The 18,594-nt window shown below is 39.9% G+C and overlaps 1 protein-coding gene across 3 annotated transcripts in view; it reads right to left on the minus strand.

Moving 5' to 3' along the window:
* The window catches only part of LOC113058188 (dedicator of cytokinesis protein 10-like), a 97,170-nt gene that overhangs the window by 40,675 nt on the left and 37,901 nt on the right, over positions 1 to 18,594 (minus strand). Inside the window, exon 1 of one of the 3 annotated variants that reach the window (XM_026225862.1) lies at positions 4,177 to 4,356. The exons of the other annotated variants lie outside the window; for them this stretch is intronic. Coding sequence (XP_026081647.1) covers positions 4,177 to 4,257 — 81 coding nt within the window. The 5' untranslated portion in view covers positions 4,258 to 4,356. Of the gene's footprint in view, positions 1 to 4,176; positions 4,357 to 18,594 lie in introns of those variants that run through there. 3 annotated transcript variants of the gene reach the window in all.

Below are 18,594 nucleotides of genomic sequence, written 5' to 3' on the forward strand. Positions count from 1 at the left end.
TTGTATCAGATCCTCTTCTGCTCTGTCAGGCTGAACGAGCACACAATTTTAAGTCTCTCCAGAGATGCTTGATTGGGTTCAAGTCTGGTCTCTGTCTGGGCCACTCAAGGACATGCACAAGTCAAACCAAGAGTAGTTTAGGGTTGACTTAACTGTGTTCTCAGGGTCATTGACCTGTTGGAAGATGAACCTTCTGCTCAGTCCAAGGTCCTGGGCATTTTGGATCATGTTTTCATAAAGGATATCAATGCTCCAGCTTTCCTTCTACCCTGACCAGTTCCCCAATCCCAGTCTCTGTAAACCACCACCATCAAACTCCCCTTAAGGTTCAAAGGTCAAACCTGAGAATCTCGACTAGATCTAGGTAGTGCCCTGGTTGTTTACAGAACTCTTAAAAATTCCACAGTTCTATTTGGGAGGTCTCAATGGAAGTGAAAGTTGTGACATTTGCCAAGTATGGTGACCCATACTCGGAATTGGTGCTCTGCATTTAACCCATCCAAGTGCACACACACAGCAGTGAGACGTGAACACACACACACACACACCTTGAACACACACCAGAGCAGTGGGCAGTTATAGATCCAGTGTCCGGGGAGCAACTGGGCACTTCAGCTCAAGAGCACTTCAGTCATGGGTATTGAGGGTGGAAGAGAGCGCTGTTCACTCCCTCCACCTACAACTCCTGCCAGCATCAAGACTCGAACCTGTGACCTTCACGCTACAAGTCCAACTCTATAACCATTGGGCCAGAGCCGCCTCCTCAATGTAGCAGAATTTGTTGTAGTTTTTATCATGTCTGGGTCTCGACACAATCTTGTCACTGAGATCTACAGGCAGTTCTTTTAATCTTATGACTTGGATATATGCTCTTATATGAATCTTAAGCTATTCCCAAAATTCCTAAAAAGATACCAATTCCTAAAAAGATATCATATTCAATCAACTGAATTTGATACATGTAAACTCAAAGGATAGTAACCCTAGGTTTCAATCCCGCTTCTTTCTTTTCAACCTGCTTCAGTGCATCTTGCCTGTGATTTTTCTAGCAATCCTAAAGAGCTTGTTTATCTTGTTCAGGACTGTGGGTCTCAAGAAGCAGGGTTGAAGAGGTCTATGTTTGCGGGTGTCCCAAACTCGATTTCTGGCTGGTGAGGTCCTTTCCTGGTTCCATCCTGAACCCTACTTCCCCACCATGTCATGTCACATCTCTACTGTCCAAGAAAGGCCATAAAATAGGTTTAAATAAAACAATAAAATAAAAGAAGAATCTCATAGATTGTCTATAGCATTGGTGTCCAAACCTGTTTCTGGAGGATCACTGTCCTTCAGAGTTTAGCTCTAACCCTAATTAAACACTTGAAAGCAAACCAACACTCTTCAGTGTGTTGGAGCTAAACATCTGCAGGATGTTGGCCGTCTAGAAGCAGGATTGGACACTCATGATCTACAGGAATAGGAAATACTTAATACTTCCATTTCAGAGTTCTGAATACTTCCATCAATGTGACATTTTATTGTTTTCTTTAAAAACAAAGGCAAAGATATTACAAATCTGGATTCTGATTTGTCACTATGTAGATATGGCTCCTGGAGCCCCCATCACTGCACATTTTGCACATCTTCTTAATCAAACACACCTGGTTCAGTGCAACAGCTCATTACAGGAGAATCCAAAACCTGAAACTGATTTGTGAGACAAAGGAGACATTCAAAAAGTGCTGTGACATTCAAATAAAGAGTTTTTGGAAGGAACTGTGTTTTGTTATTTCACTTCTGGTCACTTGTAATCACTTCTCACCCACATGTTTTGGTCAAGCTCGAAAACTGAAGCTATTCAACCCTGTTGCCCACATTATGAATGATCAAATGGTCTTTTTGTCCTTTGTGGTAAATAATAAATAAGATCATCAGACTCAAAAGTGTAATCCCAAACATAATGAAACACAAAGCCTGTTGATAAATGGCAACCCACTGCTCCGGGTGTGTGTTTACAGTGTGTGTGTGTGTGTGTTTACGGTGTGTGTGTGTGTGTGTGTTTGTGTGTGCACTTCGGATGGGTTAAATACAGAGCACAAATTCTGAGTATGGGTTACCATACTTTACTGTATGTCACTTTCTCTCACTTTTATATAATGCTTTTTTGGCTCTAACATCCTCTGCTGTTTTTACGATGGTAAACCAGACTGTCACGCAGTTGGTCAAGACGCTCTTAACAGCGCATCTGTAAAAAGACGGCCAACAGCTTCTAAAAAGATTACAAACTTGTCAGAAATTTAAAGTGACTTCTCAACCGTTGAATTAGATTGTATATTTGTATTGTTAGCGCCATGAGGATAAATGGTCTGACAATTACACATATGACAGCTTCTGATCCAAACAGCCTCGTGTTTTGATGAAATCATAACTGCTTTACTTGTTCAGAAGCAGATATTTGTGTATTTTATTCTTTCTTTTGGTTAGTTTACAGTTCGTTTTGCTTATGTGTATATGTGTGCTTCTATTTTACTGAAGCATGTACAGTGACATTAATATGCTGTTAATATACACATTACAATGTTTTAAGTTTCTTTCATTTATTTATCCATTTGCTCCACAAGACACGAAACACCAAGAGCTGAACTGTCAGTAGGCTATTCTACACTCAAACCTGCTCAGACGTGCAGTTTAAAATGGGAAACATAAAAGCGGGTTACATCATCTTAAAAAACAATGGAGGAAACAGTGTGTCAGCACAGGAACCATGCAGGGCCTACAGACTGGTGCTGCCATTTCTCACTGATGAAGGCAAATAAATCTGCTATCAATTGATTCCAAATGTGCCCAGAGAAGAGCAGAAAGTACGGGGACAGCATGTGGAGGAAACTCAACTGAGCACCATGAGACATTAGTCCCTTTCCGAAATAAACCAGACAAACACACATCATACACTGACATCAGCTTCCTGCATCTCACATAATATCAACGCCTTCAGCTTTCGACAAGATAAATCGAACAACATGACAACTGACAATGCAGTCTGACACATATGCATTAATCTCAAGCTGTTCAGAAACCTTTATACTTTTAGTTATCTCTTATATAATATTTTCACTCACTTTGAATTAAGTATAAAACCTTATAATTTAAAACATGTCCTAGGATCAAGTACATAAGTATAGATTTTCTGGTACAGAAGGACTAACTAACTAGCTAACTAACTGACTAAATAGTTGAATAACTAACTAATAGTTTTTAATCATATTTAACAAATGTATGCAGCTTTTGCATTTCGGGTCAGTTTTGAAACTTGAGCTTATAAAACAGTCATAAATACATTATATTTAAAAATGTTATATACATATTATATCTAATCAATAATTTATTAATGAATGTTTAAAAAAAAAATTGTGAATGTTACCATGTAAATAAAATTACAAACAGAAAAACCTCTTTTTTTATTTTTCAATATTCATTAGAAATATTATTTCAGTATATCATTCTATGAAATTTCTGATAACATTTAGACTGATAATTAGCAGTATTAACTCCACTGGAATTCATAAGGTTCAGTTAAATTGCCACTCAAAGCTATATTTAGATCTACAGCATGTTTAGATTGTGACACTAATATCAGAGTACATAAAAACTGATAAATTAATTTTGCTAATTAGCCAGATTAGTGTGCACACCCTTAGGATGAAAGTGGCTAGTGGTTACTTAGGAACGATATCCACAAAAATAATCTCATAACCTCATCGTCATCAAGACATCATTATGCTACAGTCAGGCTTTAGAGAACGAGGAACAATCATTATAAGGAACATAACAGAGGAAAGTCTTTCTCCATGGCAACAAATATTATTGTCCATCAGTCAGAGGCATTTATGCTAGAGAAACAATCATCACCTGCCAGCACAAGGCTCATGTATAATTCACTGATTATCCTGAGTTCGGATCAAACACTGACTAAAAGAACCTACAGCATTCACAAGCGTTATAAAAGAAATAAAGGGGAACTGCCACTTGACAGACAGTTTTCAAAAGCAAACAGATATAAACAGTCACAGTTCTTATCTAGAGAAGCATCAGATCAGCACTGATATTAAAAGTAAGTTAACACACAGTCAATGACTAATAAGAGCGCAAACGCAAAGCAGAGCTGATATATTACATTCAGAAAGATGAAATACATACACAGCTCACTCGATTGAAGTCTGCCCGCACCCGTCTGCTTTTCATCTTCTTCCGAAAAGTGATTTTACTCCTATAACTCATAATTATGCATGGGTTCGCACACGCACACACTGAAATGCGGAGGCCACTGAAAGTTGACTTCAGCGAGAGAAGCAGAACTTTTCTGAGAGCAAGTGAAACCTGTCAGATGCACGTGGTCAGGAGGAAGTAAACCTGCGGTGACATGTGACTTCAGCAGCAGAGACAGATGGAGAGTGACAATGACAGCCAAACTCACACACCCACGCACACACACACATTTGTTTTTGTGAAAAGTGGGGACATCCCATAGGCGTAATGGTTTTTATACTGTACAAACTGTATTCTATGGCCCAACACCAACCCTACACCTAACCCTAACCCTCACAGGAAACTTTGTGCATTTTTACTTTCTCAAACAAACTCATTCTGTATGATTCATAAGCGTTTTGAAAAATGGGGACATGGGTTATGTCCTCATAAGTCACTCTCTCCTTGTAATACCTGTGTCATACCCATGTCATTATACAGAGTTGTGTCCTGATATGATACAAGAACAAGAGCACACACACAAAGCTTTTTATATATAAAACACTTACATGCATGTAACATCTGCATTTTGGCTCACTTTACACTATGTAAATACACATTTATTTTTATATATCAGCGAGTAGTTAGAAGTAGTTGTGATACTCTATTACAAACAATGTAATGAAAGCTGTCTGTAACTTAGTGTGTAGAGTAGTGAGATACTGATAATGTATATAACAGGCCAATACAGCGATGCGGGGATGAATCTTAATCTTAATCTCGTCAGCCAAAATCCAGAAACAGTTTGCATTTGACCACTTCCAGTTTCCTTGTCCTTAAGCCAACAGGGTTTCTGAACGGGTTTTTGGTTAAATGCCTGACATAAGGTCTGTGGTGAACACAAGATATGCCCACATTTTATTTTACTGTATATACATCAAATACATCAGTAATACCTCCTTGTGTTTTTAAAGCTAACTGTCTACTAACTTTCTAAACTACTAACTAGTTACTAACTAAAAATTTCAGGGAACATGTCTCTTGAACAAAGACTGAAACAGTTGTTAGCAGGGTGTGCAATAATTTTTTGTTAACAACTGTTTATTGAAATTTCTTCTGTGAACAATAATATAAAACAGATAAATATAATATAAAACAATAATATAAAAGAGATAAATCCAAAATGGTCGAATAAATTCAATACATGGGGAATAGAATGTGACGGGTTCTCCAGAAACAATCAGATATCATCAACGAATAAAGAAATATGATGATTAGTGTTCCTTATAATTAGGGCTGGGTACTGAACTTTGATGCCTTTATGGTATTGAACAAAAAAACTTTGATACTATGAGTATGGAAAAATTATTTATCTTTCTGTGCCAAATTTCGGTTCCAAAAGCCAAGCGGACGGTTTTTTTTTTTTGGCTGTGTGAGCTTGTAGCATACGTGCATGTAAGGACCTAAATTCGCAGTGATTGGCTGTCCACCCCCACGTGACGTGACGGGTAGGATTTCTGAAGATACTCGCAGTCACACAACATAAGTGTAGTTGTTTTTTCTCAAAACGTTTCCGTTTTATGATGCCAAAGAGGTCTAAAGTGTGGCTACACTTTATAAAAGTGGATGCCGAATCAGCAAAGTGCAACATATGCGATAATAATGCAATTGCAACCAAAGCTGGCAATACCACCAATTTGATGAAGCATTTGACCATGCACGGGATCAATATGAAGGCAGAAAGTTGCACGGTATTTGACTGTAAAAAGATGGAACCAGAGGAGCCTTTCACCTCATCGGAGTCAAACCTGCCCCGTTCAACATCATCTGGCATTTCTGAGATTGTAGCAGGTAAGAAAGGAAGATATTACCTTTTTGGCGAACAGAAGTTAAAGGAATTGTTTAAGCTAACGCGAGTGGTTTGAATGTGTGAATGCAACTCTGCATTGCGATGTAACATTACCTAGGCCCTAGCTATAAAGTTATTCTTTGACCTGGCAACATCTTTGTTTTTCCAACGTAATGTTAAAGTTTCACATTTTAGAAATACTTGACAGATAAGTGTAATTTTACTACTTGAACAGAATGCCTCTCCATGATGTTGACTACCACTTTATGTATGTGTAATAATAAAAACTCCATAATCATCGGGAAGAAGGAGGCGGGAACCGGCAGACAATCCAAATTAAACTTTAAAAAACACAAAATAAACAAAAAAGCGCATCAGCCCCTCACGGACGACTAATGCGCGAAAATAAAAGCAAACACAACTAAAAACTCAGGCCTGGTCCTCTCTCGTCCTTCACTGTCTTCGCTCCAGTTTTATATCCTTCCATCTCCTACGTGGGACTCGAGACCGGCGGTGGGGAGCAGGTGTCGCTGATTTCCCTATCATTCCGCCGGCCTCACTCCTTTTTCCCACGTCCCTCTGCCCCGCCCAAATCACCACAGTTAGCTTGTGCTGCTAGTCGGTTGCTGAAGCATTAGCGCTGTTATTTCCCACTTCACATTAGCCTCTGCACCGTTCCACCCTGATGTTAGGAATAGGAAGACAATACCAGAAGGTGCCAATCCCATTACACTGGCAGCAAGAGGGAAAATGTCCACGCAAAGACGAGATGAGTGCCACAGAGCAGTCACAGGGTTTTCTTGTTAAAGGTTTGCTACAAATACAGTTTGATTTTGCACTAAAATGTGTTTTTTACATTCCTTTGCATATTAGTTGGTTCAATATCGGCCTGTACACAATGTATTTGTTTATTTATTTATTTATTTATAATATGTTCATGTTGTGACAAAAAGGTTTATCGTTTTTTGTTAATTTTGGCCAAGTTAGGATTGATACCAATCCTGAGTGTCTGCTGGTGCTCCCCATCCAAAAAGCACAACCAGTTGTATTAATAATGTTATCCTGAGTGTGAAGTGTTTCCAGAGTTTGTTTTAATTAAGGTGAAAAAATAAAAGTTTTGTGTTTAATGTATTTGTGTTGATGTTCAAATGGATTTCAAAACATATGGTATCGAAAAAAGTATTGTTAGGAACCAGTATCGAAACTGAGGTATCGAAATTGCCACCGGATCTAAAGATTTTGAACAATACCCAGCCCTACTTATAATTATGGGAGAAATAGTTTCGGATCGTCGTACTACTTGAGCTAAGGGTTCCAAGTATAAGGCAAATAACAGAGGAGAAAGCAGGCAACCCTGCCGAGTACCCCCTTTGTATAAAGAATGGGTTAGAGCAGACAGAACCTAAGAGAACAGAGGCTACTGGACTGGCGTACAGAACTTTTATCATGTTTATGGAACTCGATCTTAGACCCAGATGCTGTAGAACAGCCCATAAATAGTTCCATTCTAGCTGGTCGAAAGATTGCATTGCATCTAAAGATAATACTGCACAAGGAGAGGATGAACTATTAGTTAAATTAATAATATGATATAACCTGCATAAGTTATCCGAAGCTGAACGAAATTTAATGAACCCTGTTTGGTCATGATGAACTAGCCTGTTCAGAAATTTCTCTAGACGATGAGATAGTACCTTAGCATATAGAGAGTGTGATTCCTTTGGTCCAGATCTATCTAGGATATGCAACATTACAGAATTTGTTTCTGCACCTAATACAATTTCAAAATCTGAAAATTTTAAAAGATAGGTAGACAAAACAGAGAAAAAAGTAGGGTCAGGAGTACAAGGGGCATAAACTGAAAGAAATACAATATTCCTATTCTCCACTATTGTTTTTATATGGATTATTCTACCGTTTGTATCACAACCTTCTAAAATAGTAATATTTAAACTCCTCCGCACCAATATAAGGACACCCTTGGTTAAAACTTATTATTAAACCTGTGTACATCCTCCTCTTTCAAATGGGATTTTTGAACTAACACTATATCACTCTTTCTTCTTCGCAAAAATCAAGAAAACCTATACGTTTGTGTGGGCCATTTAGGCCATTAATATTACAACTTAGAATATTAAGGTCAGTCTTAGGTATCAAACATAATTACTGCATAATAAAACAAAATACAAGTTTGAAAACAAAACCGCTTAAGTCTGCCATCAAATAATTTTTTGAAGCATCGGAAATACATTTTGGTCCAAAAATAACAAAAACGACGACTTTGTTCAGCATTGTCTTCTCTTCCGGGTCTGTTGTGATCGTGTTCACTGCAGTGTAGTGATATCTGGTTTGTGAACGAATCATTCTATGTAACCGGATCTTCTTGATCCAGTTCACCAAATTAAACTGAATCATTTGAAACGGTTCGCGTCTCCAATAAGCATTAACCCACAAATGACTTAAGCTGTTAACTTTTTTTGTTAAGTGGCTGACACTCCCTCTGAGTTAAAGCAAACCAATATCCCGGAGTAATTCATTTACTCAAACAGTACACTGACTGAACTGCTGTGAAGAGAGAACTGAAGATGAACACCGAGCCAGAGGAAAGATTGACTCATTCTCAAGTCAAGAACTGTTTCTGTCGGACGCGTCCGATACGAGAACCGAGGACATGATGATTCTGCACATGTGTGATTCAGCGTGAAGCAGAATGACACAAAGCGCATCTGAACCAAACTGATTCTTTTGGTAATTGATTCTGAACTGATTCTGTGCTAATGTTATAAGCGTGGATAAACCTGGATAAACCGAAGGCTTGAATGAATTAAGGCCAATGACGTCATTACGTCAAGCGCAAAAAAACCGGTGACCCATTTTCTTCAACCGGTTTATTGAATTGAATTGTCCAAAAGAAATGAACTTCCCATCACTACTGGTGATCCGAAAACCGATGCAACCAGATCTTGACTTGAGAACGAGTTAATCTTTTGTTCGTTATCTGACTCGACTCTGTGTTCATCTTCAGTTCTCTCTTCACAGCAGTTCAGTCAGTGTACTGTTTGAGTAAATGAATTACTCCGGAATATTGGTTTGTTTTAGGGTTGCACTGATGCATCGGCTGAACATCGGTAACGGCCAATATTTGCCTCGTTAACTGCCATCGGCCATCGGGAAATAAAAATGACATTCGCCGATGTCTGATGATTATGTGTGTCATGAACGCTGTGCTCAGGAAAAACTTTTTTTCCCTCTTTTTATTTGGGCGGGGGGAGATACAGAGTCCGCGATGGGAGAGGGCACCCACGCACTCTCCGTCCTCAGTAACTTACATTAAACAAAGAAGATGGCGGTCGTGTGGCAATATTTTACAGTTTCAGAGATACAAGATCAGTGTTTTGCAGTTTGCAGTTTTACTTGTTCCATTGAAATTTCAAGAGGGGGGGCTGTTAGAAAGTCATTTAACACAACAAATCTCATTGGACATTTGAAAAGCAGGCACGAGGCACTCAGACTTCAATTGACACAGCATTTGAGAAAGCCAAACAGCTGCCTCCAGACAGCTCCAAAGCGAACCAAATAACAAACAAGGTGATGAAGTTTCTCGCTTTAGATGACCAGCCTTTCTCTTTAGTGGAGGACGTGGGTTTTCGGAGTCTAATTAAGTTTATGGAGCCACGCTATACACTGATGAGCCGGCGTCACTTTGCCGAGGTCTGTCTCCCCGAAATCCACAACATTGTGGCCACGAACATTCATGAGCTACTGGTTACTGACTAGGGCCACTGCTATCGTGAGGGATAATGCTAGGAATATGAAAGCTATGATGGACAGTGGTCTGGCTAGTTTTGGCTGCATGGTGCACACACTGCACCTGGCAATTCATGACGGTGTTTTAAGCCAGCGCAGCCTCACAGATTTTGTGACTATTTGCCGAAAAATCGTCGGCCACTTTAAACACTAACCCCTTGCATATTCACGTCTCCAGTGCAGATCCAGTTGGGAATGAAACCAAAAAGGCTACAGCAAGATGTTTCCACTCGCTGGAATAGTACATTTTATATGATGGAGAGCTTGCTGGAACAAAATCGCGCACTTGCTACATATGCCGCAGACTACGACCTCCCGGCCACTCTCAGTGCGCACCAATGGCAATTAATTGAAAACTTTATAACACTCCTCTCCCCGTTTGTACAATTGACGAGAAGCATCAGCTGCAGATGTCATCCCCTCTGTGACAGCCCTGAGACTTCTTCTGAGTAAGCAGGCTGACACAGACCACGGACCTCATTATTAGAGGCTGTAAACAGACTCTTCGATAAAATCCAGTACAATCCCATGTTCTGCATTGCCACCTATTTGGACCCCAGATACAAGGATCGTTACTTTGATAAGGATGTTGAACAACGCACTCGAGAAATACTTGAGGCACACCTGTTGCCTGCTGCCGTTGCAGAGGATTGCACGCGCGATGGAGAATGTGAACATCACACAAAGCGGAAGAGGCAACGATCCGACAGAGCAGGGCCCTCCCTGCATGATGTGTTTGAGGAGATTCTGGAAGAAAATGGACCAGAGAGGACAAGTACCTCTGTATCCCAACAACTGGGTATTTTCCCGGCAGAGACCACTATTCCCAGAGGTGAGAGCGCACTCTGTTATTGGACTTCACCTTATATTGATACTGTGCCTGATGTGGTTTGTTTGTTTTTTAAGTTGTAAAATATAACTTAATTCACACCATATTTCTGATATTATCGATCAGTCTTATCAGATTAACTTTGATCGTTCACTCTTCCGTGACTGCAGTACACCTGCAAAGCGTTAGCACTTGTTAGCTTGTCATTAGCGTTTTCTTTTCTCCTCTCCTCTCCTCTCTCATGATGCAGTTTTTCACAAGTTCATCAAACAACCGCAGTAAGAATATTTCATCAAGCACGGTGAGTAATGGCTTCGCCTACTATCGTTATTTGCACCTCTTGCCACATGTACAGTTTATCTATCTCTGTCGCTGATGAGGGATTCAAATGTGATAAATGCAGGGATTAGTTAGGCTGACAGAGAAGATTTCAGAATTAGAGACACGCATCCAAACTTTAATTGAGGACAGTAAGAATGTTAGGGCTCTAGATATGGCTTTGGATGCGTCTAGCTCAGGGACTCCTGTACATTGTCCGGTTCCGGCAACAGAGCCCCTGCAGCAGGGCAACACTGCTCTTCTGTTCCAATCAAAACATTAAACAGGTTCTCCCCACTCAGTGATGCACCCACTGAGAAACCTGATGAAAGTGCTCTAGTTATTGGCGATTCTATTGTACGGAACGTGAATATAGAGACACCAGCCACCATAGTCAAATGTTTACCTGGAGCCAGAGAGCCTGACATCTTTGCAAATTTAAAAGTGCTGGCTAATGCTAAACGTAAATACAGTAAGATTGTTATTCATGCCAGCGCTAATGATGTTCGACTTCGCCAGTCGGAGATCACTAAAAATAACTTTAAAGAGGTGTGTGAACTTGCAAGCACGATGTCAGACACTGTAATATGCTCTGTTCCCCTCCCTGCTTACAGTGGTGACGAGATGCATAGCAGATTGTCATCACTCAATGGCTGGATGTCTAAGTGGTGCCCACAGAATAACATAGGTTATATAGACAATTGGACGAGCTTTTGGGGCAGACCTGACCTGTTTAAAAGAGATGGTCTTCATCCCTCCTGGGGTGGCGCCACTCTTCTGTCTAGAAATATGGCAAATAGTCTTAGTGTTTATACTTGACTAACTGGGGCCCAGGTCAGGAAGCAGACAGACTGGCTAGACCGACCGTCTGCTAGCTGCCTCCCGTCACAGAGGTCAGTTAATTCTCAGCACATAGAGACTCTTTCACCTAGATATCACACTATAGAGACTGTGTCTGTTCCCCGAACTGGTAAATACAAAAAACGTCCAAACCAAGTTAAGGTTAACAAATTAATTGATGTTCAACAAATTAAAAACAAATGCAATATGGATAAACAAATGATAAATATTGGCTTATTGAATATCAGATCCATTTCTACGAAAACACTTTTTGTAAATAATATGATAACTGATCATAATATAGATGTGCTCTGTTTGACAGAAACTTGGCTAAAACCTGATGATAACATTATTTTAAATGAGTCCACCCCCCAAGATTATTGTTATAAACACGAGCCGAGTCTAAAAGGCAAAGGGGGAGGAGTTGCTTCAATTTATAACAACGTTTTCAGGATTTCTCAGAGGGCAGGCTTCAAGTATAACTCGTTTGAAGTAAAGGTGCTTCATATAACATTATCCAGAGAAACCAATGTTAATGATAAATCCCCTGTGATGTTTGTACTGGCTACTGTATACAGGCCACCAGGGCACCATACAGACTTTATTAAAGAGTTTGGTGATTTTACTTCCGAGTTAGTTCTGGCTGCAGATAAAGTTTTAATAGTTGGTGATTTTAATATCCATGTCGATAATGAAAAAGATGCATTGGGATCAGCATTTATAGACATTCTGAACTCTATTGGTGTTAGACAACATGTCTCAGGACCTACTCATTGTCGAAATCATACTCTAGATTTAATACTGTCACATGGAATTGATGTTGATAGTGTTGAAATTATTCAGCCAAGTGATGATATCTAAGATCATTATTTAGTTCTGTGTAAACTTCATATAGGCAAAATTGTAAATTCTACTTCTTGTTACAAGTATCGAAGAACCATCACTTCTACCACAAAAGACTGCTTTTTAAGTTATCTTCCTGATGTATCCAAATTCCTTAGCATATCCAAAACCTCAGAACAACTTGATGATGTAACAGAAACTATGGACTCTCTCTTTTCTAGCACTTTAAATACAGTTGCTCCTTTACGCTTAAGGAAGGTTAAGGAAAACAGTTTGACACCATGGTATAATGAGCATACTCGCACACTAAAGAGAGCAGCCCGAAAAATGGAGCGCAGCTGGAGGAAAACAAAACTAGAGGTATTTCGTATTGCTTGGCGGGAAAGTAGCATATCCTATAGAAAAGCATTAAAAACTGCTAGATCTGATTACCTTTCTTCTCTTTTAGAAGAAAACAAACATAACCCCAGGTATTTATTCAATACAGTGGCTAAATTAACGAAAAATAAAGCCTCAACAAGTGTTGACATTTCCCAACACCACAACAGTAATGACTTTATGAACCACTTTACTTCTAAAATCGATACTATTAGAGATAAAATTGCAACCATTCAGCCGTCAGCTACAGTATCACATCAGACAGTACCCCTGAGGAACAGTTCCACTCATTCTCTACTATAGGAGAGGAATAATTGTATAAACTTGTTAAATCATCTAAACCAACAACATGTATGTTAGACCCTATACCATCTAAGCTCCTAAAAGAGGTGCTTCCAGAAGTCATAGGTCCTCTTCTGACTATTATTAATTCCTCATTGTCATTAAGATATGTCCCCAAAATCTTTTATTAAAACATTTTATTAAGCTTGACCCCAGAGAACTTGTTAATTATAGACCAATCTCGAATCTCCCTTTTCTGTCCAAGATACTAGAAAAGGTGGTATCCTCACAATTATATTCCTTCTTAGAGAAAAATTGTATATGTGAGGATTTCCTGTCAGGATTTAGACCGTATCATAGTACTGAAACTGCTCTCCTTAGAGTTACAAATGATCTGCTCTTATCATCTGATCGTGGGTGTATCTCTCTATTAGTTTTATTGGATCTTAGTGCTGCGTTTGACACAATTGACCACAAAATTCTTTTGCATAGACTTGAACACTTTGTTGGCATCAGGGGAAGTGCATTAGCATGGTTTAAATCGTACTTATATGACCGCCATCAGTTCGTAGCAGTGAATGAAGATGTATCATATCGATCACAAGTGCAGTATGGAGTACCTCAAGGCTCAGTACTAGGGCCGCTACTCTTCACGCTTTATATGTTACCCTTGGGAGATATCATCAGGAAACGTGGTGTTAGCTTTCACTGTTATGCTGATGATACTCAGCTCTATATTTCCTCGCAGCCCGGTGAAACACACCAATTTGAAAAACTAATGGAATGCATAGTCGATATAAAAAATTGGATGACGAGTAATTTCTTACTGCTAAATTCAGAAAAAACAGAGGTGTTAATCATAGGGCCTAAAAACTCTGCTTGTAATAACCTAGAACACTGTCTAAGACTTGATGGTTGCTCTGTCAATTCTTCGTCATCAGTTAGGAACCTAGGTGTGCTACTTGATCGCAATCTTTCCTTAGAAAGCCACGTTTCTAGCATTTGTAAAACTGCCTTTTTCCATCTCAAAAATATATCTAAATTACGGCCTATGCTCTCAATGTCAAATGCAGAAATGTTAATCCATGCATTTATGACTTCAAGGTTAGACTATTGTAATGCTTTATTGGGTGGTTGTTCTGCACGCTTGGTAAACAAACTACAGCTAGTCCAAAATGCAGCAGCAAGAGTTCTTACTAGAACCAGGAAGTATGACCATATTAGCCCGGTCCTGTCCACACTGCACTGGCTCCCTATCAAACATCGTATAGATTTTAAAATATAGCTTATTACTTATAAAGCCCTGAATGGTTTAGCACCTCAGTATTTGAATGAGCTCCTTTTATATTATACTCCTCTACGTCTGCTACGTTCTCAAAACTCAGGCAATTTGATAATACATAGAATATCAAAATCAACTGCGGGCGGCAGATCCTTTTCCTATTTGGCGCCTAAACTCTGGAATAACCTACCTAACATTGTTCGGGAGGCAGACACACTCTTGCAGTTTAAATCTAGATTAAAGACCCATCTCTTTAACCTGGCATACACATAACATACTAATATGCTTTTAATATGCAAATCCGTTAAAGGATTTTTAGGCTGCATTAATTAGGTAAACCGGAACCGGAAACACTTCACATAACACCGTACTTTCTACATCATTAGAAGAATGGCATCTACGCTAATATTTGTCTGATTTGCTCTTGTTCCGAGGTCACCGTTTTCACCAGATCCAGTCTGTATCCAGATCAGAGGGTCGCTGCAGTCACCCGAATCCAGTACGTATCCAGACCAGATGGTGGATCAGCACCTAGAAAGGACCTCTACTGCCCTGAAAGACAGCGGAGACCAGGACAACTAGAACCCCAGATACAGATCCCCTGTAAAGACCTTGTCTCAGAGGAGCACCAGGACAAGACCACAGGAAACAGATGATTCTTCTGCACAATCTGACTTTGCTGCAGCCTGGAATTGAACTACTGGTTTCGTCTGGTCAGAGGAGAACTGGCCCCCCAACTGAGCCTGAGGTTTTTTTCTCCATTCTGTCACCGATGGAGTTTCGGTTCCTTGCCGCTGTCGCCTCTGGCTTGCTTAGTTGGGGTCACTTCATCTACAGCGATATCATTGACTTGATTGCAAATAAATGCACAGACACTATTTAAACTGAACGGAGATAACATAACTGAATTCAATGATGAACTGCCTTTAACTATCATTTTGCATTATTGAGACAGTTTTCCAAATGAATGTTGTTCAGTGCTTTGACGCAATGTATTTTGTTTAAAGCACTATATAAATAAAGGTGAGAAATAACCACCTGTGTTTTCCCGAACTCGCACAAATGGCACACAAATACCTTAGTGCGCCATGCAACAGCACAGAGAGTGAGCGGTTATTCAGCTCTGTGTCTCATGTCTTGGATGAAAAGAGAAATAGGCATTGCTGTGAAAAGGCAGAGATGCTTATCTTTGTAAAGAAAAACATGCATCTTATTAAGAAGTAGGCCAGAGATACAGCAGGTGACTTATGTGTCATTAATGATCAGAGGAGGAGGTTTTTGTTTTATAAGATGCCCCATGTTCCAGCCTGTGAGTTCTGAAACACTGTAATGATTTATTCTGTATAAGAAAAACACAAGTTGAAAGATAGCCCTATTTATGTTTGCATTTATGAAGAACAATTTATTTTAATGGCATAATTCAGGGATTTTCAACCGGTGGTCCGCGTCGGGATTGCATGTGGTCCGTGACATGCATTCCAGCCTACGTAATTCCACTATTAAATAATTTATTTTTCCAAACATTTCCAGAATATTTGCACATTGGTGTGAATACTAAATTTAATGAAAATATCTAAAATAATATAGAGGAGTTGAGATTTAAACTGACACAGGATAAGCTAGTTTGCACCTATCAGGTATACGCTTTGCTAACGGTGTGTTTTGCGTCCCCAACATCATATATGTACACATTCATCTTGCGCTTGAAATAGACCAGAATCTTGGAATTTCATTTTAAAAAACCTTAATATTGGTGAATTCAAATTTGGAGTGGAATGGAGCTGTTAGCTAACATTTCTAACTAAGGCGAAGATTGCTAGTCAGCACCAAGCATGGATCGCTTTTTAATGAGGAAAGTGACAGATGTCACGACAGATGGACAGGCTTCTGCTGCATGCTCTTCAGACAAAGCTACAACTTCGGAGGAAACAGGGAAACGTAGTGGGAAATGAAAAAGGAAATACAGTGAAGATTATGTTAAATTTGGATTTACAGTAATGACTGACAAAACAGGAGAGGAGGTACCACTGTGTTTCGTATGTTCAACGTTGCTTTCAAATGAATCCATAAAACTGTCGTCATATGGAGACACATCACAGCTTCTTGAAGGCGAAGCCTATTGAGTATATGCAACAGATGTTGCGTGATTTCAAAGGACAGCAGACGCTCATGAGAAAGAGAGCAAAAGTAAGTGAAAATGCACCGAAAGCGTCATATCTGGTGGCTCTCAGAGTTGCACAATGCAAAAAGCCTCATTTCATTGCAGAATATAGACATGTGTAAAACCATGATGAACAAAAAATGTGCTAATAAATTAAAAACTATTCCTTTGTCCGATAGCACAGTCAGACATCAAATTGAGGAAATGGCAAATGATGTGAAAGAGCAGCTGATAGAGAAACTTTGATCAGTTCAGGGATTTTCAATTCAATTAGACGAGACGACAGATATAACAAATGACGTGCAACTTTTGGCATTTGTGCGATACGAGGATAATAGTGCGATATGCGAGGAATTTCTCTTTTGCAAACCACTGCCAGGGCGAACTACAGGTGCCGAGATCTTTTCAGCCCTTGATTACTTTTTCAAAGAACACAACATTTTGTGGAGTGTGTGGCGCTATGTAGCGATGGAGCCAGAGCAATGAGTGGCAGCCAGACTGGATTGATTGGGCACGTAAAGAAAGTAGCACCGGCGATAATTTGGACACACTGCATGATTCATAGAGAAGCTCTGGCCACCAAAGATCTCAGTGTTGAGTTCAGCGAGGTGTTTGATGCTGTTGTTAAAACTGTAAACCTAATAAAACGAAAAGCATTAAATACACGCCTGTTTGCATCCCTATGTCAAGGCTTAGGAAGTGAACACACCTCTCTCCTTTACCATTCAGAGGTGAGATGGCTGTCTCGCGGTGCAGTGCTCGCCCGTGTGTTTGAACTACGTGATGCTATCTATACTTTCTTGTGCGAGAAGGAGTGCACTGAACTGGCGTACATGTTCAAGGACAGCCACTGGTTAACTAAGCTGGCGTATCTCACAGATGTTTTTGCAGAGCTTAACAAGTTGAACACTTCAATGCAAGGGAGAGATTCAAACATCCTGCAGCTCTACGAAAAACTAGAGGCATTTGTTAAAAAAAATGTCAAGATGGATAGAAAGAGTGGAGAGTGGGAACTTGGCTATGTTCCCTTCAGTTGAGGAATATTCTGACAGCACTGACATTAAAGAAATTGTGTGTGAGCATTTGAGGAAGCTTGTGCTTCAATTCCGAAAGTACTTCAGTGTTTCTGATGAGTGGCGCTGTGACAGCAAATGGATCCTGCTCCCATTCAGTGATGATGCAGCAGCAGGGTCAAGCTTAACTACTGTAGAAGAGGATCAGCTCATAGAGATGTCCACAGACTCTTTTAGGAGGCATATGTATGATACACAACCCCTTGTGAAGTTCTGGACAGAATTTCCAGAGCTTACAGTAAAAGCAGCGAGGTGTCTTTTACCCTTTCCAACTACATACCTCTGTGAGACCAGTTTTTCCACACTGGCATATCTAAAGAACAAGTACAGGGCAAGGCTGGAACCAGAGAATGATATGAGGCTGTCACTTTGTACCACTATATCACCACAAATAGATAGACTGTGTGGAAGTCACGACGCCCAGAAATCCCACTGACAGGTAAGGAGTACCCCCCCCCCCTCCCACACACACACACACACACACACACACAATAGTGGGTCGCCGATTACTTGTTAGTCAGAATGGTGGTCCCTGGCACAGGACCAGTTGAAAACCCCTGGCATAATTTATTTATTTCACTTGTTTTTGCATTTAAGGTATCAGCCCAAAATTTCCCAATCGGTGCATCCCTAGTTTGTTTTAACTCAGACGGAGTGTCAGCCAGTGTTAATTTTGACAGCAAATTCGGATTTAGTCTTAGTCTTAGT

Source organism: Carassius auratus, chromosome 40 (genome assembly GCF_003368295.1).
Source record: "Carassius auratus strain Wakin chromosome 40, ASM336829v1, whole genome shotgun sequence".
Classification (NCBI taxonomy): Eukaryota; Metazoa; Chordata; class Actinopteri; order Cypriniformes; family Cyprinidae; genus Carassius; species Carassius auratus.